Source organism: Nannobrachium achirus (genome assembly GCF_963921795.1).
Source record: "Nannobrachium achirus genome assembly, chromosome: 5".
In the NCBI taxonomy this organism is placed as follows: Eukaryota; Metazoa; Chordata; class Actinopteri; order Myctophiformes; family Myctophidae; genus Nannobrachium; species Nannobrachium achirus.
In genome coordinates this window covers 61,637,573-61,663,972 of record NC_137814.1, presented here as the reverse complement: position 1 = coordinate 61,663,972, position 26,400 = coordinate 61,637,573, and the positions used below count along the sequence as shown (strand labels likewise).

The 26,400-nt window shown below is 41.3% G+C and overlaps 1 protein-coding gene across 1 annotated transcript in view; it reads right to left on the bottom strand.

The window, feature by feature from the left end:
- adcy8 (adenylate cyclase 8 (brain)) overlaps positions 1-26,400 on the bottom strand; it is a gene marked incomplete at both ends in the record, with an annotated part of 274,511 nt that overhangs the window by 149,724 nt on the left and 98,387 nt on the right. The window contains 4 exons of the mRNA XM_080725959.1: positions 12,120-12,247; positions 14,556-14,667; positions 14,975-15,105; positions 19,599-19,748. Coding sequence (XP_080582085.1) covers positions 12,120-12,247; positions 14,556-14,667; positions 14,975-15,105; positions 19,599-19,748 — 521 coding nt within the window. The remainder of the gene's footprint in view (positions 1-12,119; positions 12,248-14,555; positions 14,668-14,974; positions 15,106-19,598; positions 19,749-26,400) is intronic.

Sequence of the window (26,400 nt, the reverse complement as noted above, 5' to 3'; positions counted from 1 at the left end):
GTTCCGGACTAGAACAATTGTCCGGTTGCCCTGCTGGCGACCGCACTATAATAAGGAACTAGAGAAATTGCAATTTGGGAAATTGCGAGTGTGGTTGCCTAAAAAGTTACCTTACTCTTACATCACTATATATGGTGATAACTAAATAAAATAATTAATAAATACAATACTGTAGCTATTAAAATAAAAAATGTATGTGTATGGTCAAGTGGCCTAAATAAAAATGACTGTTCTTAAAAAAAGGTATTTAAATAAAAGTTCATATATTTGTATTTTCTTATGAGATTGAAAAATAAAAAATCAATTTAAAGATTTTAAATAAAAAAATGTAAATAAATAAAATAAATAATAAAAAAATATTAAAATGAAAAACTGTAAATAAATAAAATAAAAAATAAATACAAAACCTACTTTCCTCTTTATGAGTTCATAATAAATAAATTGTAAGTGTAGCTTATCTAATCATTGGGTGTTAATATTATAGATTGTCATGTTCTTGGATATGTAAGACTGTGGTACTGAAACGTTCTGTATTGTTATATGTGGTTTTCTTGACCGAATTACTAAATATATAGGTCTTACATGCTCTCTGAAATATATTGTCAATTATATCTGTTTCCGTCTCAGTATAATTTACTATGGAATCAGCAGTACAACCTAATAGAATTTGAGCTGTGTCCTCAAAGCAAGTGACCCATAAAGATGTGTCAGATTGCTTTATTAAAACTGAAAGTAAAAGTTTGTATCTAAATTCATTATATTCCTTATTACATTTAGTACAAAATAATTACCATTATCTGATGGAGAAATCTTCTTATTACATTTGTCAGAAGGACAACATTCATACATGCACGTGTCTTGTTTAATTATTATTACCTGTGCAATACAAGAATAGAACTCTTCATTCTGTGTTGTTGGTCCGTTTTTCATCTGTGCTAATGACTTTACATTTGCTTTTGCTACCGTAAGAGGTGACCATTTCTGTCTTAAAAGTTCACTGGAAGGATGCTTTCCTGTAATGTCGAACCATGATTGTAATTCAAGGGATTCTGTTATTTCCGGACTAAACAATAATATTGTATTACTTGTTGTTCGTAGTGACTTTCCATGATATGATGACACTAAAACATTTTTAAGTGCTAATATCGGTTGTGCGGAGTTCTGAACTTTATTTGTCTCATTATTCCATAAGGTGAGTGTTACTGTGTAATTGGTACTATCTAATAATATTATTTCTCTTTTTAGATAGTCTCTTTCATTTGCTGATGTTCCAGGGGTGATATTATCAATAAAAATGCAGATTCCGATAATGTCTATTACTGAACCTGTGTTATGTTTATCTAGTTGGTCTATTGGAACAAAATTATAACGTGTGTTGCTAATTGGTAAAATATCTTCACAATAGGTAATTTTACTATGCTTATTTAATATAATTTCTCTCTTCATATTTCCAAAACAAAATTTCTTATTTATGTTTTTTACTGTTCCATTTGAAATAATAAAGGTTTTATTTATTTGAATTAAATCAAAGAATCTGTCTATATTTTCCTCAAAAACTGTAACTTTAATTTCATCATTTTCATCTCTAATTTGAAAAGAAAAATATGTTCCCTTGTTATATGACCTAATTTCAGTTTTGGTTAAAACACAAACACGGATATTCCATAGTGACTGGTAACAATTTAAAGATTTAATAGATCGTATTGATGTACATGGTCTCTTGAACTGAATATTGCTGGAACAGGTATTTGGTGGATTTGTGGATAATGTGGCTGGTGATGATGTGGTATTTTGCGTTTGTACATCTTGCTCCTGTCTATGAACTGTCCTGTTTTGCGTTTCCGAGTCTGTAACGTTGTTTTGCGACAGGCTCCCGTTCATTAGAGATTTGAGGAGTTCTTTCTGAGGTTTGATCTCACTATGGACCTGGTTGGCCAGTCCAGGATTGATCTCGGGGTGAGCAGGAGCATCTTCCGCAGTTCTCCCATTTACTTGCAGAGGGCTGGCTTTGCTTCGATCCACCTCCATGCTCTCAGGTGGCCTCTGTCCACTGCCTTCTTCAGTGTCCTTGTATCCACGCTTCATAGGGTTCTTTTCTGCCTGACTCGCCTTCGCTTTGAGGGGCTTGTCTGAACTTGCTACTGCTTCCAATATCGAGTCTCTTTTATTACTGAGATCATCACCTAACTGGGAATTCCCGTTCACTTCTTTATGGGCTAAGGCCACTCCACTGTTACCCTGAATGGTGCTGTGCATCGATCCTGCAGTCTCTGTGGAATCGCTAGCTAGTATGGCCTCTAGCCTGGGCATCTTGTTGGGTGGCTGGTGGTCCGAGTCTGAAACGTTGTTTTGCGAAAGGCTCCCGTTCATTAGAGATTTGAGGAGTTCTTTCTGAGGTTTGATCTCACTATGGACCTGGCTGGCCAGCCCAGGATTGATCTCGGGGTGATCAGGAGCATTGCTTCTGAGAATGTCACATTTTTCATTCCATTCCAATTTTTCAAAATTCACGATCTGTCCTTGCTGTGATTTTATTGCAATGATAACCTCTGGCCATCTGAACTCAGCAGCACTTGCAGTCACAAAGAAGGTTGGTGGGCCTAACTGTCGGACCATGGCAAATAAGTCTAACATCGTCTTGTGCCAGTAAGCTGGAGTCCCTCTAATTGGTGACATGAATCGTGTTGTGTCTTTGTTTCTGAGTAGTCTATCGACTTCACGCTTGTCTTTCAACATCTTGTTGGTGATCCTGCGACCATCCTTGGTTAAAGGTTTTCCTTTTTTTAACTGAAATGAGATACTGTTTTTTGCAATGTGTGTCTCTGAGACAAAATGTGCAAAAAAGCAATAGCTTTGGTCTCTAGCAAAACGACCGTCAACATTGAAAAGTCTTGCGTTAAAATAACGACTTGGAGACAATTGGACTTTTCTCTTCACATCCAATGTGTTTGCTCCAGTTGGAAACAAAGTAGGGAAGGCTTTTGCTTCGAGGTTAGGGCATGTTTTGTAGCTGACAGGCTTGTTTCCTTCAGCAGGGGCAATGCTAAATATGCCTTCTCCATAGGTCATTATTTCTTGTCCTATGTCATCTGCCTCTAAGCAACTGTCTAGGCCATGTCCAGGTCTCAGCACATCTTGCTCATCTTCAACACTGGGGGGATTTTGATCCACTACTTGTAATGTGTTGACAGCTTCAGTAGAATCCGTTACTTCCATCATTTCGGCATTATTACAATTGTCCATGATTTCGTCTGTGGGCATGTTTTCAACCTGGCCTTCCACATTGTTATCATCATCGATTGTGATGTATTTGTAACCTGGGTGAGTCACTTTGAGTGTCCTTGCGCCTAGTACAACATTATTTATATTGACAATGTGAAACAAATGATGGCCTATGAACCGCAGACGGCGTTTTAGTTTCATTTGGTACAATCCAGATGAGTCTAGCCTTCTTGGTAAAGTGTTTATTGTGGTTTGCACCTGTGATGGCACACACACCACAGCACCAAGTACAGCTCCTTGTTTTCCTTTAGGAAGTGTGAGAATCTTGGCAAAAGGTATGGCCAAAGCCAATAGTTGTCTTTCTAGCACATTCAGGTTGCTCAGCTCTGGGGGGATAGGTGATAACTCTAAATTATTTGCGACAGCTAAGGCTGGCATTCTTTCAGCCAGTAGGGTATCGTGACAATTTTTGCATATCCACTCATGACGTCTTTCTTCTGGTACAGTGCAATTTTGCGGGCCTCCACATTGATCGTCACACGAATGAACATATTTGCCTGTGAAGTACACGGCAACCAACTTTTGCTTTTGTGTGAACTTGGAACGATGACACTGGTATACAGATTCCGAGAATAGTGCCCGATGGCAAGTTGTGCACACATAAATAGGGCCATATTTAATGTCTTCCTGAAAATCTGCTATAGCGATTTCTTCTAGCATACGCTGTTTTTCTAGCATACACTGTTCTTCGGTTTCATCTTTCATCACTTTTTTCATATCTGCCTCTAAACAACTATCTAGGTCATGTCCAGGTCTTAGTAGATCTTGCTCATCTTCAACACTGGGTGGATCTTGTTCCATTGGTCCACTGATGCATCTTCTAATTCTATATTTTCTCATATATGTGTCCCAATCTCCCCAGGAGCCAGTCATTGCAATTTTTTTCATTTTCATTTTTTCATTTCATTTGAAAGCTGGGGATCATAGCTACAAAATGATATATTGGTTGTGGAGATTGACCCAACAGTTTTGAAGATATGGCTTATAGAATGATGCCATGCTGAAATAGGACTTTTGAGATATTCAAGTTTTAAATAAATTTCTAACCTGCAATGACCTGACTCCGCCACATGGGGAGCAATCTTCAATTCAATCTTCAATTCAAAGAAGCTTTATTGGCATGAGAACACAAACGTTTACACAGTGGTGGAAAAAGTACCAACATTTTATAATAAAGTAAAGTATCAATTCTGCAATGTAGAATCACTCTGTTACAAGTAAAAGTCCAGAATAAAAAATGTACTTGAGTAAAAGTACAAAAGTATTGGTATCCAAATGTACTTAAAGTACCAAAAGTAAAAGTACAAAATGTTTGAAAATAGCAGATCTACAAGCTCACAACGCGTCGCACAGCAATGCGTTGTGAGCTTGTAGATCGTCTATTTTCAAATAGCCTTGGTATAACATAGGGCTAAAGTGGTTTATGTATGTTTTAAACTTTAGTTATTGCTCTCTAAAAAGATAATGCCACAACAGCATCTCAAGCATTATTGGGCTAAATGTAAAGACGCTACAGTGCGCCAACCGTGAAGCAGTTTAACCAATTTGCTACATACGTCTACACAAACGGTCAGATTACAAAGATAAATTGCTTAGTGAAGGCTCACAGATGTCACCATAGGGTACGCTCCAGCAGAATGTCCCGTAATGATCGTATTATTTAATGAGGAGCATTTTAATCCGATCGTTCGTCGTTTCCTTAAAAAGGTATTAATGTATCTAAGTGCAGTACACCTCGCAACCGATGGGGTCGCATGGCTGAAAAACAACAGAAAATGGCATCTGATCGGATTAAAATGCAGTTTATTAAACAATACGAAAGATACGGGTAATTCTGCTTGAGCGTACCATACTGTGACATCTGTGAGACTTCAGTAAGCACGTTATCTTTGAAATATGAAGGTTTTTGTAGACGTACGTAGCAAATAGGATTAACTGCTCAACACGAGGTTGAAGTGAATTTATGACGTGTGCAACAGGGCTAACTGTGCTAAATGTAGCATAATCAGTGTTTGTGAATTGTGTAACTTCAGTCAGAAGGATTATTTAACCTGATAATAAAACACAATCTACAGGCTTAACCGCCTCGCGTTGTGAGCTTGTAGAAGAGAGCAACAATAGAGTTGGGTCACGTTTTATTTGTTTATAGCCTGCAGCTAGCGCTGCAGCTAGCGCTAGCTAACGCTAGCTAGCGTTAGCCGTTAGCCACTCATAGCCAGTCAACCAGAATAGTCTACTCTAAAGTCAACTTTCCGACGGCGAGTGAACGATTGCATTCCATCCATGTTTTCTTGGCTGTCAATTTATTGTCCAAAAAAAACAAACACCCTGAACGTTAGAATTAGATAGTTTAGGACGACGCTGATCTATTCAATGCTAAGCTAACTCAGTGACAAAGGAAGCTTCCGCACCGGAGCTTCACAGAAGACAAACGCATACGTCACAGACGCCTCCAGGCAGGAACGGATCATTTCACCAGCGTAGAAGAAGAAACAGCGGAAGAACGGCGGAAGAATAATAAATAATAATACACAAAATCATACATTACGTGGTTAATAATTGTTCATTTGGAACACACGTGGCATTAAATTAATGGGATAAATACTGTGGGTTGCTTCGCTAAGTAATGGAGTCCCGATATTACCGCATTTGGCTACAAACGGCTAACAAAGGCTGGCTAGTTAGCATTTTAGCTAATATAAACTGGGAGGACTAACAGAATTATGTACCGATCTCTCACATTAATTAAAAAAAGTCTTATTTACATGCAGAGTTAAGCTCTGGCGTTTAAGTGAAATGTAGCCTAGATATTATGAGATGCTGTTGTGGCATAAAAAAAAAAAGAGCAAAAAAAAAAAAAAAAAACATTTTGGCTACAGGGAATAATGACAGTCCCCGAGATGACTAGCTGCTGGGGGTGCTGGGACACATATTCATTTCTCCTTGCCTTAGAGTCTTCATTTACTTTGGACATGGAGCTGATGCATCTTGTAGCTTTATATTTTCTCATATATTCTTTTCTCCTTGCTCTAGAGTCTTCATCCACTTTGGACATGGAGCTGATGCATCTTGTAGCTTTATATTTTCTCATATATTCGTTTCTCCTTCTTAGTAGATCTTGCTCATCTTCAACACTGGGGGGATCTTGTTCCATTGGTCCACTGATGCATCTTCTAATTCTATATTTTCTCATATATTCATTTCTCCTTGCCTTAGAGTCTTCATTTACTTTGGACATGGATCTGATGCATCTTGTAGTCGCATTTTTCCTAGCCATAGAATATTCATCTAATCTAGTACAACTATTGATATGATATGATACAACTAATAATAATAAATAGTTATATACTCATTTTAAGGTTTTATCTGATGTCATTATGATATAATATTTTACTTTAATTTGGGTGAATTGCGAGTGTGGTTGCCTAAAAAGTTACCCTACTCTTACATCACTATATATGGTGTTTCCCATTCAAAGTCAATTGGAAAGGTCAGTTACCTAAGAGTTACCTTACTATATATGGTGTTTCCCATTCAAAGTCAATGGGAAAGGTCAGATACCTAAAAGTTACTCACTATGGTGTTTCCCATTCAAAGTCAATGGGAAAGGTCAGATACCTAAAAGTTACCTTACTATATATGGTGTTTCCCATTCAAAGTCAATGGGAAAGGTCAGCTACCTAAAAGTTACCTTACTATATATGGTGTTTCCCATTCAAAGTCAATGGGAAAGGTCAGATACCTAAAAGTTACTCACTATATATGGAGTTTCCCATTCAAGTCAATGAGACTAAGAGTTGTAAAAACTGCAAAATTCCCCAGAGTAATAATGTGGTTGCCCTGGCAACCACACTAACTAGGCCAGTCATTAATCAGGGAGGCAATTAGTAGCCAGTAATACGGCGGCATTTAATGTTAACACATGACAACGTTAAATTAAACTCTCTGCTAGTCTCTGTTATGCTCCCTTAACTACTGATCCCTACTGCCTTATACTCCCTTATTACTGACTCTCTATTGTCATTTAAGTATTACTTAAGACAGTGGTTCTCAAACGTTTTGGGCTTCAGTACCCCTTTTCCTGATAATAATACCAAGTACCCCCTTTTACAGACCACAACATTTTGACTAGAAAATACTGACATCAAAAGCCCAGTTTTAATGTCAATATGTTGAGAATAAAAGTAAGTAGCCTGTTTTCTATTCAGTAACAGTAAAACATCTTACTTAATTTTGTTTAAAGCTTTATGGAGCAGCATATTCACGTACATTTGTCATTGTTTTATAAATAAAAATAACAGTAAAATAAATGTTTCCATTTTACATGTTCTCTCAAGTACCCCCTGTAGTACCACTGCGTACCCCCATTTGAGAAACACAACCCTTGCTCTAGCACCAAACGTGGGCCATTATTTCAACTGGCAAACAAGTTATAAATCTAATGTTCAGATTGCCATGACTTCCTGGATTACGAAGCCAATTGACTTGAGAGGCTCCATGTCATATCCTTGAAGGCTGTGACACACTGAAAGCATCCACATATTCACCACATCAACCTGAGCATCCCTTATCTACAACTTAGACGCGACGCGTTGTGAGCTCGTAGACTGGCTATGATGTGATGTTTGGTGTAGAGGGAAAACAGGAGGGAGGCTAATATAGAACTCAGTGGACCCTGGTCCTATAAAAAACGTAGGTGGTTTCAAAAAAACTTTTGGTAATTTTATCATCTAATCAGGCTTTTATGAACACCCTGAACAGTTTTTAATTAGCTTGATTGAATATTTAGATATGTGATGTAAATGTTACCAGGCCCTCCAGGCCCAGGGCCTCTCCCCACACACACCCATTGTAACTTCAAACTTCATTTTAACCATGATAGATTCATTAAAAACACCCATTATTTTTTCTGGTTACTCATACTACCCTCCTAATATGTGAGCAGGCCGTGTTTTTTCGATAACTTTTTTCATTTATTTTTAAAAATAATTGTTTTGTATTTCATTTTTTCCATTTTCCCAAATAATTATTAAAAATAAATGAAAAAAGTTATCGAAAAAACACGGCCTGCTCACGTATTAGGAAGGTAAAATGAGTCACCAGAAAAAATAATGGGTGTTTTTAATGAATCTATCATGGTTAAAATGGAGTTTGAAGTTACAATGGGTGTGTATGTGGAGAGAGGCCCTACCACTGCTCCCTGTTGAAAGTGGAATATCCCTTTAAGCCCTATTTACTAGAGCCAGCAGAGCGCTCAAGTACTGCATTCGGCTGCATATGTATGTCCCAATCAGGGACCAGGATTTCTGGCAACGTCATCATTAACAGCCAATGAGGGACCAGCATTCCTTGTGATGCCAGTGGTGATGTCACTGGCATCGACAGTGGTGATGCCATTGGTGAGCCCACGTCAAGCTTGCAATTTGAAATGTTATGAGTGTGTAGATCTGATACCCCATGGGGGATACCCCAAAAACTTTATAGAGCAGCCCCATCGACTTGAATGGGAAGATGCAAAAACAGCTACCACACTCACGATTTCCCAGAATTGCATTTTTCTAGCACTGATTTATTATTCTTTTTTGAGCGGTGCTAACCGCTCCTATAGACCGCTTTTTTACCAAAACTATGATGTCACAAATGATGATGACATGAGTTCGCTAGACCAATGAAACACTTCGATTCTGTTGATCTGTCCATGATGTCATAGTCACAGAGGCACCCGATTGGTTAACCCTGATTTAGAACGCGTTTAGGCCACGTAAAATACGTCATAACGCGTTTAGGCCGCGTAAAATACGTCATAACGCGTTTAGGCCGCGTAAAATACGTCATAAAAAATTATTGAGCGGTGCTAACCTTGAATTTCAAAATTGTATTAGATGAATATCACTTATAAGCGATAAAATAACCACACTTTTAGACAGATTGTTGGAAAATCTTACAGGTTATAAATGATAGGCAGCTAATACAAGTTTAAAATACAAATGAACAGACTTTGAAAAACTAAAATATTCATCTTCTGGCCTCTTCTGGCCTCTCTGGAGGCCTCTCTGGAGGTAAATAAGGTCACTTATCATTACACTACGACACTCTTACAAGTTACAATCCGTAGCTTGGTCAACTAACTGATGAGAAATGATGATAAAGACTTATATAGTCTGAACAGACCTCTAGACTGACATCATACACAACAAAAACAATATTGCCATGCATGCCTATCAACACTGATTCGCGCAGGAATTAGTTTGCACCGCTCACTTCGCACGGGTGCGATTTTTTTTTAACTTGCGCCAGAAGAGCGTGCAAGTACTGCGTTAGGTGGCGTCCCTGACGGGTATCTGTTTGCTTTTACACCTGTAGCCAATCACGGACCAGCATTCCAGGTGACGTCACCATCAACAGCCAATGAGGGACCAGCATTCTTGGTGACATCACCAACAACAAGTGTGACCTGATATATAAATAACAAGGCGCAAGTTGGCACCTCGGCAACTTGCCCGCCCACATACATACAGACAACAGTACTCGCGCGCACTTGCTCGCTCTAGTTTAGATCTAGTTTTACAATGTCTGGACTGAGCAGCGGAAAATGTCGTGTGCATGTTTGTTAACCACTTTAAGTGCTTTTATTTTTTTAATTTTCCAAACGTGGAGTGCCCGAATTTTACCCCATTCACTGTGTTTTATTTTGAAGAGCCGGAAACCACCATCTTGTCCATTTTGTGTCAATGCACTCATAACCCGGAAGTTGTTCAGATCCCCTAGTTTTAACATGGAGAGGCTAATGCTAACCTGCGGAGAGCATCACAACCCTATATTGCTGTGAAAAAAGAGCGTTTATCTGCGATCAAAGTGTTTCTTTTAGATAAAGCTGTTTCTTTTTTCCTTTTTTTTTGCAGCACAATGAATTGGAGTCTATGAGGACAGCGCTAATGTTATATAATAACTAGAAAGATGCAATTGGAAATTGCAAGTGTGGTTGCCGTAACAAGTTAACTGTCATGTGAAGCTCAGCCAATACTCGAGCTAGCACCACTCCTCAAATGTTTCTGATCTCCGAATCTCTGATTTCTATCAATTTCCAATGGCATCTGATTCACAAAAAAGTTTCCCCAGGACTAAAGCATGTTGCCCTATCGGGCAACCACACTAATAAAACGTTATATAAATCCCGAACTTCTTCGGGATCAGCACACAGCGGCCTGGTTTCTGAAAAATCCCGAATTAGTTTGGGATTGGCACTTAACGCGGGCTCGCTGAAAGCGAGCACAAGTATGTTATCTTCATTATTTATAATATCTATCAGTCAAGTTCTCCTCGACAGTACAAAGGCAGGCCCCTTAGCCAATGAGGTGCAGCCAAAAGGTAGATCTATGTGCCCATACATGGTGTTACATGCGAGCCCACACTGTTTCGTAGGAACAGTATTTCTAGTTACATTCTTGAATTTGCATATTTAACACCTTGCTGAATTAACAATTCTGTGCTCGCAATACAAGCTCGCAAGTTGTGAGCTTGTATATCTGCTATTTTTCAACAGCAGTCAACAGTCATTGTGACACATATAGGGCAGAGTGCTATGTCATCCAGCCAGCCAGACAGACAGACAGACAGACAGAACGGAGGCCTAAACGGTAAACGGTAACGCCTCCAGCCCTCCCTCCGTGAAGAACAGTGTCTGCTGCACCGCCCATGACCTGATTGCACAGCTAAACGCTGTCTATCCGTCCGTCCGTCCGTCCGTCCGTCCGTCCGTCCGTCCGTCCGTCCGTCCGTCCGTCCGTCCGTCCGTCCGTCCATTGATCTGTTGATCGAATATGCTGATGCTTTGATTGCACTAAATCCTGTGTACCGGTACATCGCGTTTTTCACGTACCTTTGAAAAAATCGCTGAATATTCTGTGTCGCGGATAAATAATCCCTGTCCACCCACGGCGGTCCACTCCAAAGACATAGGGCTATATTTTGATTGTCTTAAAGGACAACTTTGGTTTTTTTAACATAAGGGTTCATATTTTAGTTTATAATTAGTTATTCTACAAGTCGAGTGCTAAATTGTTTCTTCTTTTCAGAAGATGCGAGTGACGTCATTTTGTAGTTGAACAGGACCTTTCAGACGAAAGGTTTGGTGGTCAGAGACAGTATGGACAGGCCTTTAAGTTAAGGCATAGGAGCTGGTACTTAAGACAATAAAAATAGAGCCCATAGGCTTCCACATCGAACTTCCAACCCACCCCCTCTCCCATACACATCTATTAGGGCTTATTTTTCTTTTAATTCCTTAAAAAAAGGAATTACGGTTATGTCATCGACATGTCAGCTCACTTCCAGTAGAATCGGACAATATTTGGTGAGCCATAGGCTTGCGAACAGAAACACAGAACTCGTCATGTGGCAGAGAATCGCTTATTACCGACTCTGCAGCAGTGGTTCTCAACCTGTGGGTCGGGGGCCCCCAGGGGGGTCCCAAAATTATGTCGGGTGTGCCCAGATGATTAACTTAATGTGCAACATTGTTTTCTCACTCAACAGTAAACAAACCAACATAAAGTATAAGTGTATAGAGGGTGTCTGCACATTTCTAAAGTGCCAATTTAAGGACTTTTTAATACCTCTAAAATGACAAATTAAACATTGGCCAAATTGTCAAATATTAGAGGCAGACATTTTGAAAATAGCAGATCTACATGCTCACAACGCCTCGAGTGTGGGGGGTCCCCAGTTAAAATATGAGCGTGAGAGGCATGACCCTGCTCAGAAAAGGTACGGGACGGCCACTACCCGCGTGACCGGAGCAACACAACACTGGAGAAGAGGATGAAAGCATTGTGTACCTGATGGTCTTGATCATGCTGAGTCCCATCTCCACGCAGCAGTGGGCGTGGTCCTGCCGGGGCTCCGGGAGGCCTGACACGCAGTAGTAGCAATCGCCCAGGATCTTGATCCTCAGACAGTGATGCTCCTGTTACACATGCACGCACGCACGCACGCACGCACGCACACACACACACACACACACACACACACGCACACACACGCACACACGCACACACACACACACACACACACACACACTTGTATTGTCGCGCCAATTCTTGGCCATCTGGCCAGTGATATCGGACCAGTTACCCATATATGGAGATCCATGTACATGTATATAGTACATGCCCTTTATGCCAATACATGGAGATCCCTGTCTGAACCAGCCGCACAGATATGGGCTGTCTTCCTCCATATATGGGCATTCCCATATGAAGTCCTGTTAGATATGGGCTTAATATTGATGACATCAGGGATCTCCATATATGGGCATGAAAGGGATCCTGTTAGAGTGGTTCCCATGACATCACAACATACAATATATTTCATGCCCATACATGGAGATCCCTATCTGAACCAGCCGCACAGATATGGGCCATGTCTTGGCCATCTGGCCAGTGATGTATATCGATGGCATCAGGGAGCTTCATATACAGTACATGTATGGGCATAAAAGGGATTCGTGTGAATACCCATATGGACTCGCCTATAGCTAAAAACGGCCCTGTACCGTCTACACGCAGACAAGCTGTGACATTTCTCATGGTAAACATTTCTAGCATGAAGATTTTATGATTGCTATTCTTAAAATGTTTTGGGGGGGGCTCTGTAAGCTCAGAGCCGAAAAATAGCAGTTCTACAAGCTCACAACGCGTTGATAACGTTTTGTCTGTCAGTCTATCTCTGCATGATCGTCACAAAATTGATATCGCTGTATTATGTCAAAGATATCGTGATATTAGATTCGATCATTTATATTCCCAACCCTTATACAGTATGTCACACCTCTGAAAATAATAATAACAATATCCATGGGTTGCATTTGTAGTCCTTAACGGCCATGTTGAGGAACAACACAGGTGTTTCAATGTGTCTGACTGGCAGAGAACTAAATGTTCTACGCCAGTGGTTCTCAAACTGTTTGGGCTGCAAAAATACATACTGATTTCTGAAGCCGAGTACCCCTTCCCCAGACTACAGCATTTTGCTTAGAAAAAATAACATCAAAAGTCCAGTTCTACCACTTTTTGTGGTCACATGTTCAGATACTGGATTCTGATTGGCTTAAAACAGTGGTAAATCAGTCAACAACCTTGAGTTGGCTCATGGACCCCGCCCACTGTTGTGTTGCAGTTGTAACATTTCCAAGATCAATGCAAGTTACAACTATGTTTTCTTTCATTTATATGGTAGAAGTGGTAGAAAAGCAATTTACCATTCGAGGGTCGTGGGTTGTTGGCTGATTTACTGTTTCAGGGTTGTTTGGCACTTGGTTCGCCTCGTGCCACAACCCTGAAACAGTGGTAAATCAGCCAACAACCCACTCCCTCTCATGGTAAATGGCTTACGTTCTCATGCCAATATGTTCAAAATAAAACAGCATAATGACAAATAAACATTGCTTTCTATTCAATAACAGTTGTACTAAGGTATTGATGTCATTTGGTTTAACAATCTACAGATGAGCAGGTTCACACAAAGACTGTCAATGTTGTATAATTTACCATAACAATAAAACACATATTCCCATTTTCTAGTTTTGTTCATTTAGCCCCTGCAGTACCCCCGCGTACCCCGAGGGGTACACGTACCCCCATTTGAGAAACACTGTTCTACGCCAATCAGAACACCTGTGTTGGTGCTCCACATGGCCGTTGTAGCAACTAAGGCATTAACGACTTGTGATTTTTGTCGACTCGACTCAGTAAAAAGTTGAGTTGAAGTCGACTTTATCGTTTGATGACATCATCAAATCACACACAACCCCCCAATTATTTTGGGGGGTCCCCAGATGATTAACTTCCTAATGTGCAACATTGTTTTCTCACTCAACAGTAAACAAACCAAGATAAAGTTTAAGTGTATAGAGGGTATCTGCACATTTCTAAAGTGCCAATTTAAGGACTTTTGTCTAAAAATGACAAATTAAACATTGTCCCAATTGTCAAATTTATAGAGGCAGACATTGTGAAAATAACCGATCTACATGCTCAGCATGTAGATCTGGTATTTTCACAATAGAACCATACCAAATGTAATGTAAAAAATAATGATGAACAACTTCGACTTTCGACTTTCTCTGGTGGGAGTCGACTTGTGTAATGAAGTCGACTGAGTCAACTTGTCGACTTTTCGTCAATGCCCTACGGTGAAGCAACCCATGAATACCCCAAAAAAAAAGGAAATAAAAAAAAATTATAATGGAAGGGAGTGAAGGATGGAGGACTCACGTGTGCGAGGCGGTCGAAGCGGGCGAACAGCTCGTTGAGCATGCGGACCAGCTCCTGTGCTGACAGTGTGGTGGAGAGGTTGGTGAAGCCCTTCACGTCTGCGAACAGAATGCTGCATAAAATACGATAAACGTCACGTTAATGCCCCAAGAGACGCATCGCTGCACAAGCACATGTGACAGGGCTGCAACAAACTCAATCAATTTAAGCCATTTCGGTCCTGAATGCAGATCTGTGTCACTTCAGATTTGAACCTCTTTAACCATTATTTTATGCTTTAACTATTGAAAAATAGCAGATCTACAAGCTCACAGGGTGGCACCGAGTGCCACGCTGCGAGCTTGTAGATCTGCTATTTTTTTTTTTTTTAAACATGAAACATTTGTGCTCACGATTAAAAAAAAAAAGACTGTCTATACCTGACGTTCTCGTAACGGTGGATGTAGATCCTGTGGAACTGGTGCTGCAGGTGCTCATCTTCCACGTTGGTCATGTCGTTGATCATCTCCAGAACCACGAAGCGAGGCAGAACCGACAGAACCAGCCTCTCCTGGGGACCCCCAAAACAACAACAATGACACATTACAGCAGGGGTCGTCTTCATGCCAAGGACCCCTTAGTTGAAGGGAGATGAAGCAGGGACCCCCGGACAACCTGTTCCGGCAAGAATTTCAAAGCACTTTCAGCCCTGTCCAGGATCTCGGAGGCTGGGGTGCATCTGCACACACAACGGGCAGAACTGCGCCACCCCCCCCCTCAGGCCAATTTGGTATTGCAGCTGAAAATCCTCTGAGAGCCATTAAAAAATGAGAGGGGCTCTCTATTCAAGAGTGGTAATTTAGCCTCAAACCTTTTGAAAAACGTTTTTGGGACATAAACAATATGATATAAATACTTTTTAAATGCAGTATCACCTTTAATAAACTTAACCTTTCACTCTGTACTTAGTCTGCTCTTTTTCTCCTCTACACCAAACCTCTTTTCCGAAAATAGCCGATTTTTGAGTTCTCAGAATATGGACACTAGGGTTCAAGTGGTTAATATAAAAAATGTTTCTATCACACAACGGTCACGTGCAACCGCAGGGATACTTGGGAAAATGTGTTGAGACTGCCAGAAATAAAGCACACGATGAAGAATCATCACAAGCCTATGATCACAAGCCCCTCCTACAGCATACCCTGCTTTAACTTCAATTATAAAATAATTGGGACCATATTTTCACAAAACACATCTCATGGTGATTGAAACGCAACAGGAATCATAAAGTATTTATGACAATGTTTATTAAGGTAAGAAAATCAACTGTAAAAGTTCAGGGGAAATTAATGGAATCCTATGGAGATGTTTCTTTTGGTACCAGAACAGCACAACTAGCGACCAATCATAGGACATTTTAGTTCTGTGTTTGCTTCATTTTAAATCTGGACAACTGGACCCCTGTTCTCAACCTGTGGGTGGACACCCCCAGGGGGCCCCCCACATTATTTGGGTCCCCAGATGATTAACTTAATGTGCAACATAGTTGTATAGATGGTATCTGAACATTTCTAAAGTGACAATTTAGTGTAAAAAGGCAGAAATTGTGAAAATAGCAGATCTACATGCTCAAAAGCATGTAGATCGACTATTTTCACAATAAAACCGTGGTCTTAAGCCCTTTGCACACAGGCGCATTTTTCTCGCACGGAAAAAACAAACGATTACATTTTTTAAAAGAAAACAATGATTCTCTATGACCTCATGCACACCGGCTACGAATTTGCCATGTGGCAGGTGGCTGCGGCTGTGCGTTTTTTCCCGATCGAAACCAGTTCGATTCGTGCGTCTTGTCGCATGCGGTAAAAACTAGTTGACTCCTTTTATGACTCCTTTTCGGATCCGCCTTGCACACCAAATCCAATGCGTTTTAAACATGCAGCGCAAAGCCCTTTAGTGCTCGTCAGTCAGTTAAAATATGATTATTCTGGGAGTCGCGGCCTGAAAAGGTTGAGAACCACTGTGCTATAGAAAACAGAGCAGCATTTACACAGCTCTTTGCCCCAAATCTACAACAACCATCGGAGCGTTGCTAACTCCAACACCCCAGGAGGCGCTAAAAATATACGACCAACATCATTTCCTCTCATGGTTGGGACACATATTCGCGCCGCACTATGAGCTTGTAGATCTGCTATTTTTGATTTTTTTTTTTTTTTTTTTTTTCATTTTCATTTTTTTTTTTTTTAAGCGGGGAATCATAGCTACAAAATGATATATTGGTTGTGGAGATTGACCCAACAGTTTTGAAGATATGGCTTATAGAATGATGCCATGCATAAATTCTACTTCTGAGATAATCAGCCTTTTAGATGAAAATATAACCTGCAATGACCTTACTCTGCCACATGGGGAAGTAGAGAGCAATCTTCAATGCAAAGAAGCTTTATTGGCATGAAACAAACTTTACATTGCCAAAGCAAGACCCCAAAATGCATGTATTTAGCCTGTCAAAAATTAATTGTATTACTTAAATTGATTACTGAATTCCATTATAAGACAATGAGGACTTTATTGTTGAAATTATGTTTTAGTTAATTCCAGCAAAATGTACATGTACTGTACTGTACCTGTTTCCTATTTCCAATACTTCTACTCCACAATAAATCTCGGATCCAAATATTGTACATTTACTCCACTACATTTATTTGAAAACTTTAGTTAGTGTTGCTACTTTTACTTGAGTGAAGTATGTGAGTACTTTTTCCACCACTGGTATATCAATAAACGAGGCGTTCTGTCCTCGGTATTCCTCTGTATTAAAACTACTATTCTATCTCTTTCTCATAATGCCCAAATGTAATCCTTTGTTCTGCTGTCATAAGCCCACGTTTGCCAATAGTCTTCAGGTGTTAATGGTCTGTTTTGAAATAATTCACACACAGTAACTGTGTGAATTACTGCTCGAAACTGGACACTGGAAACTGGACCACGTTACAACGTAACGTGGTTAATAATTGTTTATTTGGAACATACGTGGCATTAAATGAACGAGATAAATACTGTGGTTAAGTAATGGAGTCTCGATATTACCGCATTTGGCTAAAAATGGCTAACAAAGGGTGGTAAAAACAAGCATGTTAGCTGTATTCCGGGAGGACCAACAGAATAATGTCCCGTTCTCTTCAAATTAATTAAAAAAAGTCTTATTTAAATGCAGAGTTAAGCTCTGGCGTTTAAGTGAAATGTAGCCTAGATATTTTGAGATGCTGTTGTGGCTTTATTACATTTTAGAGAAAAAACAAAACAAAACGTCATATTAGCTCCAGTGAATAATGGAGCAATGCGAAATGACTGCCCCTCTGCTACGCTGGGTCACATATTGAGATGGGGGATGGTGGCCAAATAGTATCATTTTGGGGGACCTTGACATTTTGTAAAGTAACTTTACTAGTGTAGCTTTATTTACTTTACTTGAGTAGAGTACTTATACTCCCACCACTGTGTGAATTGTAGTCTTGCAGCAGTAATAGGCTCTGATTTGTTGACATTAGGTCTGGTTGGCTGGAGGCCACACACACACACACACACACACACACACACACACACACACACACACACACACACACACACACACACACACACACACACACACACACACACACACACACACACACACACACACACACCACTCCATTACCAAGCTCTCCTTCTTTATCTTGTGTTCCAGGAAAACATCAGACCTTAAAAGCTTTCTGTGGCTCGTCTTCAAACCGCTGTGCGCTCTACTCTACCCGAGCAAACACACTTCTGTGTGCTGTGCTGTGCTGTGCGTGTGTGTGCGTGCAGATCTACAAGCTGCGAGCTTGTAGATCTGCCAATTTTTGAGCGGTGGTCACACCGTCTCCATAGCGTGGCCGTGTGTGTAGGTATGTATGTTTGTTTGTATGTATGTGGGTGGGTCTGTATGTAGCCTCAAGCCTGTGGTGTAGTACCTTTTCTGACCACACATGTTAAGGGAGGGGCGCTGTTGTTCAGGCCAGGCCAGAACAGGCAAGGCACACTCACACTCACACTCACACACACGCACGCACGCACGCACACACACACACACTCGCGCACAGACTCCACCGCTCAGTTCACACGGGTGTGATTTTTTTTTTAAATCATGGAATTATTTTCTAAGGTTTTTTTTTTTTTAAAACACACGTTTCTACGTCAGTGGTTCTCAAACTTTTTCATGTGAAGGACCCCCAAAACGATATGTATTTGGCCACGGACCCCCATCTCAAAATATGTTGTTATAGGGATCCCCCCAGAAGCAAATATTTGAGTTACAAATGTTTGCTTTAAAAATACTGCAAAGATTTGTAGGCACTCGGTGCCGCGCTGTAAGCTTGTATAGCTGCTATTTTTCAATAGCTAAAGTATAAAATTATTAAAGCCCCTCCACCTTGGGCCCTAGTAACTCAGTCCCACTTCTGGTTGTTAATGGGTTGAAATTGTGTCTCTGGTTCTGGGTGTTAACAACTTGGGAGCCAAACTCGTTCAGTGACGAGTTAAGGCCACTAGGTGGCGTTGAGAGACGAGGCAACATAGGGTTAACTGTACGTGCCTGCAGCCTGCCCTCTGAATGACCCGAGTCCATTACGTCACCCCGCAGCAGGCAGGGAGACAGAGGGGGAGAAAATGGCGGAGGCAGTTTACATTGCTTTACATTATCCTCTGAAACATAAGAAGGGCTTTATCTATGAATGAGATGAAAAGAACGCCAGGGAAGCAGAGATCTGATTGTTTTCACGGCGACACTATAACGCAATAGTCGGCTCCCGTTTGGATTTTAGTTTCGCGAGCTTTTGTAAACAAAGGGATTATCTTCCTCAATCGTCAGTGGACACCCACGTGCACACGTACGAAGCTTCCAAGGCTCTTCAAAATAAAGTGTGAGTGAACGGCGGCAGCAGCAACAGCTACAAATGTTATAAACCTGAGCAGCCCATGTGTTAATGGGGTGAACATTGTGTCTTTGGTTCTGGGTGTTAATGGGGTGAACACATGGTGTACCTGTCTCTGGTTCTCGGTCTCCAGGCGCAGGCGGGCCTCGATGCAGCGCCGCGTCTCCAGGAAGGCCTGCCTCTGAGCCCTGTCTGACAGGTAGCTGATGAACACCCCCGCTGTGTTCATGCACATGAACAACACCGCCTGGGCGATCACCTGGGAGAGAGACACAGAGACAGAGAGAGAGAGAGAGAGAGAGAGAGAGAGAGAGAGAAACCCATTAAAAGGTGAAGGTGCATTGAGAAGCTGCAGGATGCATCAGGGCCAAACACCCCCACCCCCACCCACCTCCACCTCCACCTCCACATGGACCACTGGAGGGTATGTGTCGGTTCCCTCTGTTCCGTTTTCTATGAGAACCGTTGCCTCGGGGTTGACTTTGACCACAAATCGATCATCAGTGACTCAGCAGCAACATGGTAAATGAATAAATGGTAAAAGGTGGATTTATATAATAGCGCCTTTATCCAAGGCGCTTTGCAAAGCTTGTGCATCACATTCACCCATTCATACACTGATGGCGGAGGAAACCATGCAAGGCACCGACCTGCACATTCGGGAGCAGTTAGGGGTTCAGAGTCTCACAATGAGCTTGCCGATCAGATGGCCGAAATGTATACATATGGCTGAGATCTACAAAGTAACTAGTAACTAAAGTTCACAAACAATTGAAGTGGAGTAAAAAGTACAATATTTACCTCTGAGATGTAATGGAGTGTGAGTGAAAGTATTGAACATTGGGAATACTCCAGTAAATGTACTTAGTTGCTTTACACCAGCGCTCTACATGTGTCATGGTAGCCTACGTGTTCCTTCCTTCAGATCAGTGGTTCTCAACCTTTTCAGGCCGCGACCCCCAAAACAATCTAATATGAACTGGGGACCCCCCACACCCTGACGAGCACTACTTGGAGTTGGAAGAGTTGAGGCATTACAATGTGTCCTATTGTGAACATAGCAGATCTACATGAGCTTGTAGATCTGCTATTTTCTGGTGACTCATACTACCCTCCTAATACGTTAGCAGGCCGTGTTTTTTCAATAACTATTTTCATTTATTTTTAATAATTATTTTTGGAAAATGAAAAAAAACAACTAAATACAATAAAATATCATTAAAAATAAATGAAAAAAAGTTATCGAAAAAAACACGGCCTGCTCACGTATTAGGAGGGTATTATGAGTCACCAGAAAAAATAACAGGTGTTTTTAATGAATCTATCATGGTTAAAATGGACTTTGAAGTTACAATGGGAGTGTATGGGGAGGCCTCCTGCAGGAGGAGGGCCTGGTAACATTTACATCAAATATCTAAACATTGAATCAAGCAAATTAAAATCTGTTCAGGGTGTTCATAAAAGCCTGATTAGATGATAAAATGGCTAAAAGTTTTTTGAAAGTGAAATATCCCTTTAATTTGATTTCACTACTTTCACTACTTTTTCAACACCTCTTTTTCTTCCACATGGTCTCCCATGAGGTGCACTAAAGAGTATTGGCCTGAACAGCACTTGGTAATTGTGTCATATCAGCAGCCATATTGTTCAGTCGACCTTACGTGCCAAGAGCAGATTAAAGATTAATGCCGCGCTGGGTTATACGAGGCTGCTGTTTCCTCCGTGCAGAGAGCTTCATCACAGACAATGAGCCAAGACACTTCACGCCAGAATGGCTACGTCCAGGGGGACCCCCAGGCGTCCTTAGAGGGTCCCCAGGAAAAAAATAAATAAAAATACTGTAATGTAGAAATACTCTGTTAGGGCAGTGGTTCTCAACCTGTGGGTCGGGGTCCCCAAATTATTTTGGGGGGTCCCCAGATGATTAACTTGTTTTCTCACTCAACAGTAAACAAACCAACATAAAGTTGAAGTGTATAGAGGGTATCTGCACATTTCTAAAGTGACAATTTAAGGACTTATCTGCTGCCGTTGACAGTCCTCACCATCATTTAAAGGGTTAACATCATGGTGCCGTTGACGACGCTCACCGTCAATCTTACTGTAAATACCGTAAATATATTAAGACTATTACTATACGGCTCCGTGGTCCACTGTGCATCGGTAAATCCCGCAACGCACGTTGGGCGTGCACGCAAAGTGAACCTCCTCCATAGTAAATCCATTGAGAGAGCCCATAAAGGGACTTCATTTACTCAAAAAAATACATTTTGATCCCAAGGCTGGCCCAGTTCAAATGATTATTTCGGGGTTCGCGGCCTGAAAAGGTTGCGAACCACTCTGTTAGGGCACGGTCCCACCGCACTTGTATTTCACCTATTCCACCAAATTGCATCTTTTCTAGTATATTTCTGTTCCAACAGTCCCAGATATCAGCTGTGATTGATGTGTATAGATGTGACCCATGCTATACAGTAGGCCGTATACAGCATGTGGGAATAGGCTTCAACACCGTTGGTTCCGTGTGCTGAACACTGAGAGCATTCTGACATGCAGTCCCTCCTCAGAGCAGAGCAGAGCTGTGTGTGTGCGTGCGTGTGAGCGTGCGTGTGTGTGTGTGTGTGTGTGTGTGTGTGTGTGTGTGTGTGTATGTGTGCATGTGTGCATGTGTGTGCGTGTTTGTGTGGGTGTGCGTGCGCACGTGTAGCTGTTTATCATGCTCAGTCTCCCGGGAAGGCATCAACACTGATTCAATTTCTACCTCAACCCCCCTGTGACCAGCACGCCCCGCGGGGCGCCTAAATTAACCCCTCCCACACACGCACACACGCACACGCACACACACACACACACACACACACACACACACACACACACACACACACACACACACACAGCCCTTATTCTGTGGCAACGGTAGCGAAACCATGTTGTTTTGGAAAAGACGCGCGGCGCGCGCTGATAAAGCTAAGCTATAGCGAGGCTAGCGGTGCAGAGCTGGCTGTAAAGGGCAACGACACGAGACCTTTACCGTCTCATTAAGGGGCGGGGGAGGGGCAGCCGTGTGGCTGTTTTTAACGAGCTCTCGTTAAAAAGATGATCCCCGGCTATTAAGCCGTGTATGCCTTTAATACAGTGGTTTTAATTCCAACCCCCTTCCATAACAAGGTCCATTATTTTGTTGGGCCATGCATGGTTCACCGAACTAACTGCTCTGCAGTCCTAGGGGGTCCTCAGAGTCACTACAGGGGGTCCTCCAAATCTTTGTGTGATATAAATCTTTTTTCTCCTTTTTTATATTAACCTCTTGAACCCTAGCATCCACATTCTGAGAACTTTGGCCAAAAATAGCAGATCTACAAGCTCACAACGTCTCACAGCAAATAGGTTTGGTGTAGAGGGGAAAAAGAGCAGTCTAAGTACAGAGTGAAAGGTCAAGTTTATTAAGTATTGACGGTTCAAGTGGTTAAATATCTGAAAACATTAATTGACATGAATCCAAAATACACTGATGATTGTGCTGTCAAACGATGAAACTATATGGCATCTATGAAAAGGTTGTGGGGGGCCCCTGCTTCATCTCTCTCTCAACTAAGGGGTCCTTGGCCTGAAAGTGTTGAAGACCCCTGACCTAGAATATGTTGTTGTTGTTGTTGGATACAGATTTTTGTCACAATACCTGATGATTATGTTGTATACCAGCACAATGACTTTAAGAATCAGCAGCCACGGGAAAGGAGTTGAACATGATTGCATGGAAAGTGGAAGAAGTATTCAATTGAAGGAGTAACAGTAGCTGTACAACAGATAACTAATCAATGTAACTAATGCATTAATAATAATTGGTTAATAGTTGAACCCTACTTTGGGGATGTCATTATAGGATAAAACTAAAACCCTAAGCTAAAATAGTGCTATTCAAAATATGTTTTTGTTGGCGACACTGGTCCATTATTTGATTAACCCCAGCATCCATCCATATTGTGGGGGGAAGCGTTTGCTAGTAGATTGACAAGCTGGTTAATCTAAAAAAAAGTAATCAATAGAATAATCACTAAGAAAACAATCAATAATTGAAGTATAGAACACTTTTAGTAATGGACGTATAGAAGTAACTGTACTTACTCAAGTACTTACAAGTACTTACTCAAGTACAGTTACTAGAGTAAAAGTACAGTTAATGGAGTATAAAAGTACAGCTTATACTTGGTTACTTTCCACTACAGGGAAACAGCAAGGATGTGGATGTTTTTAACAAGCTCATTAAAAACACTTACACACGCACAAACGCACACACACGCACACACATGCACGCGCGTTGCTAAAAACAGCTTCCAACCTAGCAAGCAAACAAGCAAATATGGAGGATGATGCAATGCGGTCCAGCCAGGGCCACTAACAATGTTTACACAGACACATAGCTGTCATAACTGTCGTCGTTTCATCCTCCTTCATGCAATCCCATGTGTGCTTTGTTCTAATAAGAGCTTTCTTTTTGTAAAGCCTCACGTCTTGTGTTCTGGCGTTCTTTGATATTGATATTTATTGTGTGTACAATACATACAGAAAACACTACTGTATCTGTCCGTCATTTGCGGTACAGCACGCTGATATCTATTATTCTCGCACTTTAACCAAAACGTCTGAAGCCGCCGGTGTGGGTAGGTTCATTGTGTGATCAATGAACGCCTTAATTGATCATAAATGTTGCATTTGTATAGCGCCTTTATCGAAGGCGCTTTACAGATTTGCATTGCATTCACCCATTCACAAACACACACATTCATACACCGATGGCGGAGGAAACCATGCAAGGCACCAACCAGCTCACCGGGAGCAACTAGGGGATTCAGCAATCTGAGTTCCCTGAAGTTATTTTTCTCGCCACTAGGGGGGCGAGAAGAACCTCTGGGCCAAAACTACGATATTCCTGGCCAGGAGGTTGTCTCAAGCTCAGAATCTGAGCCTGGACAATACCGGAAGTAGAGCCCTGTGCAAACCCTCGAAACATTAAGAATAGAAACAACAAACAGCAACACTACAACAATCTGCAGCCCATGTTTCGAGGTGAATCCTACCAGACTAGGGATTCAGAGTCTTGCTCAAGAACTCTTCGACACTAACTCTGGGGGGAGCCCGGGATCGAACTGGGAAACCTCCGTGTTCTAAGATGGCAACTCTACCCCTGAGCCACTGCCGCCCCTCATAAGTCATCATCATAACGACTACAGCGTCATGACACACAAAAGCATCAAAGGACCATCATTTTGGGAAGGACACGATAACTGAGTTATCGTTGTTTGCCCTCGTGCATCGATCAGGATGCATAACTATGGTGAAGAATGCTAACAACTCATTCATCTCTTTGTGTACACAAAACTGGTTTTGGCACAACAGCTTTGCGCATGAGGATATGTGTGCTTTATTGGAAATAACCAAAACGATGGAACCAAAAATGTAAAGGACCACTTCACCTCTGGGACAACCAGATCTTATTTTATTGTTGTTTGGGACACGATCAACACAATCCTGAGTTCGTTTTTGTGTTCAATCTGTGTTTTTAGATATTTTAGAATTTCAGCATGCTACAAAGCATCATATGATGTATTTTGCATCATATGTTGATTTGTAGCATGCTGATGCAATATATGATGCTTTGTAGCATGCTGAAATACTAAAATATCTAAAAACACAGATTGAACACAAAACATAAGGATTGTGTTGATCGTGTCCAACACAACAATAAAATAAGATCTGGTTGTCACAGAGGTGAAATTGTCCTTTAATTTCACCCACTGTTTTACACCTGTGAAACCTGTGATGTGACGATACCGTTGACTCTACTGTACTACTCCGCGTGGATAATGTGATTTCAGAAAGCCCCCCCCCCCCCCCCCCCCCCCCCCCCCCCCGTGGAACAGATGGTCCTTGCATTATTTATGAAGTATCACATCTACAATCTACAACCGTGTTGAACATCAACATTCTGTGGGTCAACTTCTCGCACAGCTTAGAGCAGCAAACCACGTAAGCATGGCCGTGTACTGGCAAACATTGTGTGTGTGTGTGTGTGTGTGTGTGTGTGTGTGTGTGTGTGTGTGTGTGTGTGTGTGTGTGTGTGTGTGTGTGTGTGTGTGTGTGTGTGTGTGTGTGTGTGTGTGTGTGTTTTACACAAAACATAATGGACTGTCTACATAGTTCACCCCGGTACTGACTTGCTGTAGGACTTTGGGAGAGGAATGTGAGCTAGGAAGATAGGAAGATTGACTGTCAGGTACAGTCTATATACCGGTATATATACACACACACACAATGTGGTAGTAATATTTATAGAGTAACTAATGTGTGTACTTGTTTTCCTTCCATTCAATCTCATTGAATGAACGGTCAACCAGCCTTCAAAGTGCACATGCCAATTCAACTCAACTGTCAACCTAACAGCTGAGTTCTCTCCCCCATCTACATGTATGCTTGCTCTCTCACTCTGTCAGCAAATCTGCACCCTGTGTAGCTATTTGTATGTTGTCTTTATCTTTAGTACACAATCCTTATAAGAACATGTTTAGAATAGCATCTGTGTCAGAAGGGACTATAAGAACTGTAGGATAATGGTACAGGGGAGGCTTCTGCCCCACGGGGCCCAAGCTCTGGCCATGGAGGTCAGAGCTCTGTCTTTTGTGTATGCTGACACTCTGTTCAACTTTTGCCTCTTTGATGAATAAACCTTTGTCAACTCTTCAAATCCTTCATCCTTTTTGAACATTAATATTTATCTACAATAACACACACACACACACACACACACACACACACACACACACACACACACACACACACACACACACACACACACACACACACACACACACACACACACATACATATACATATACATATACATATACATATTA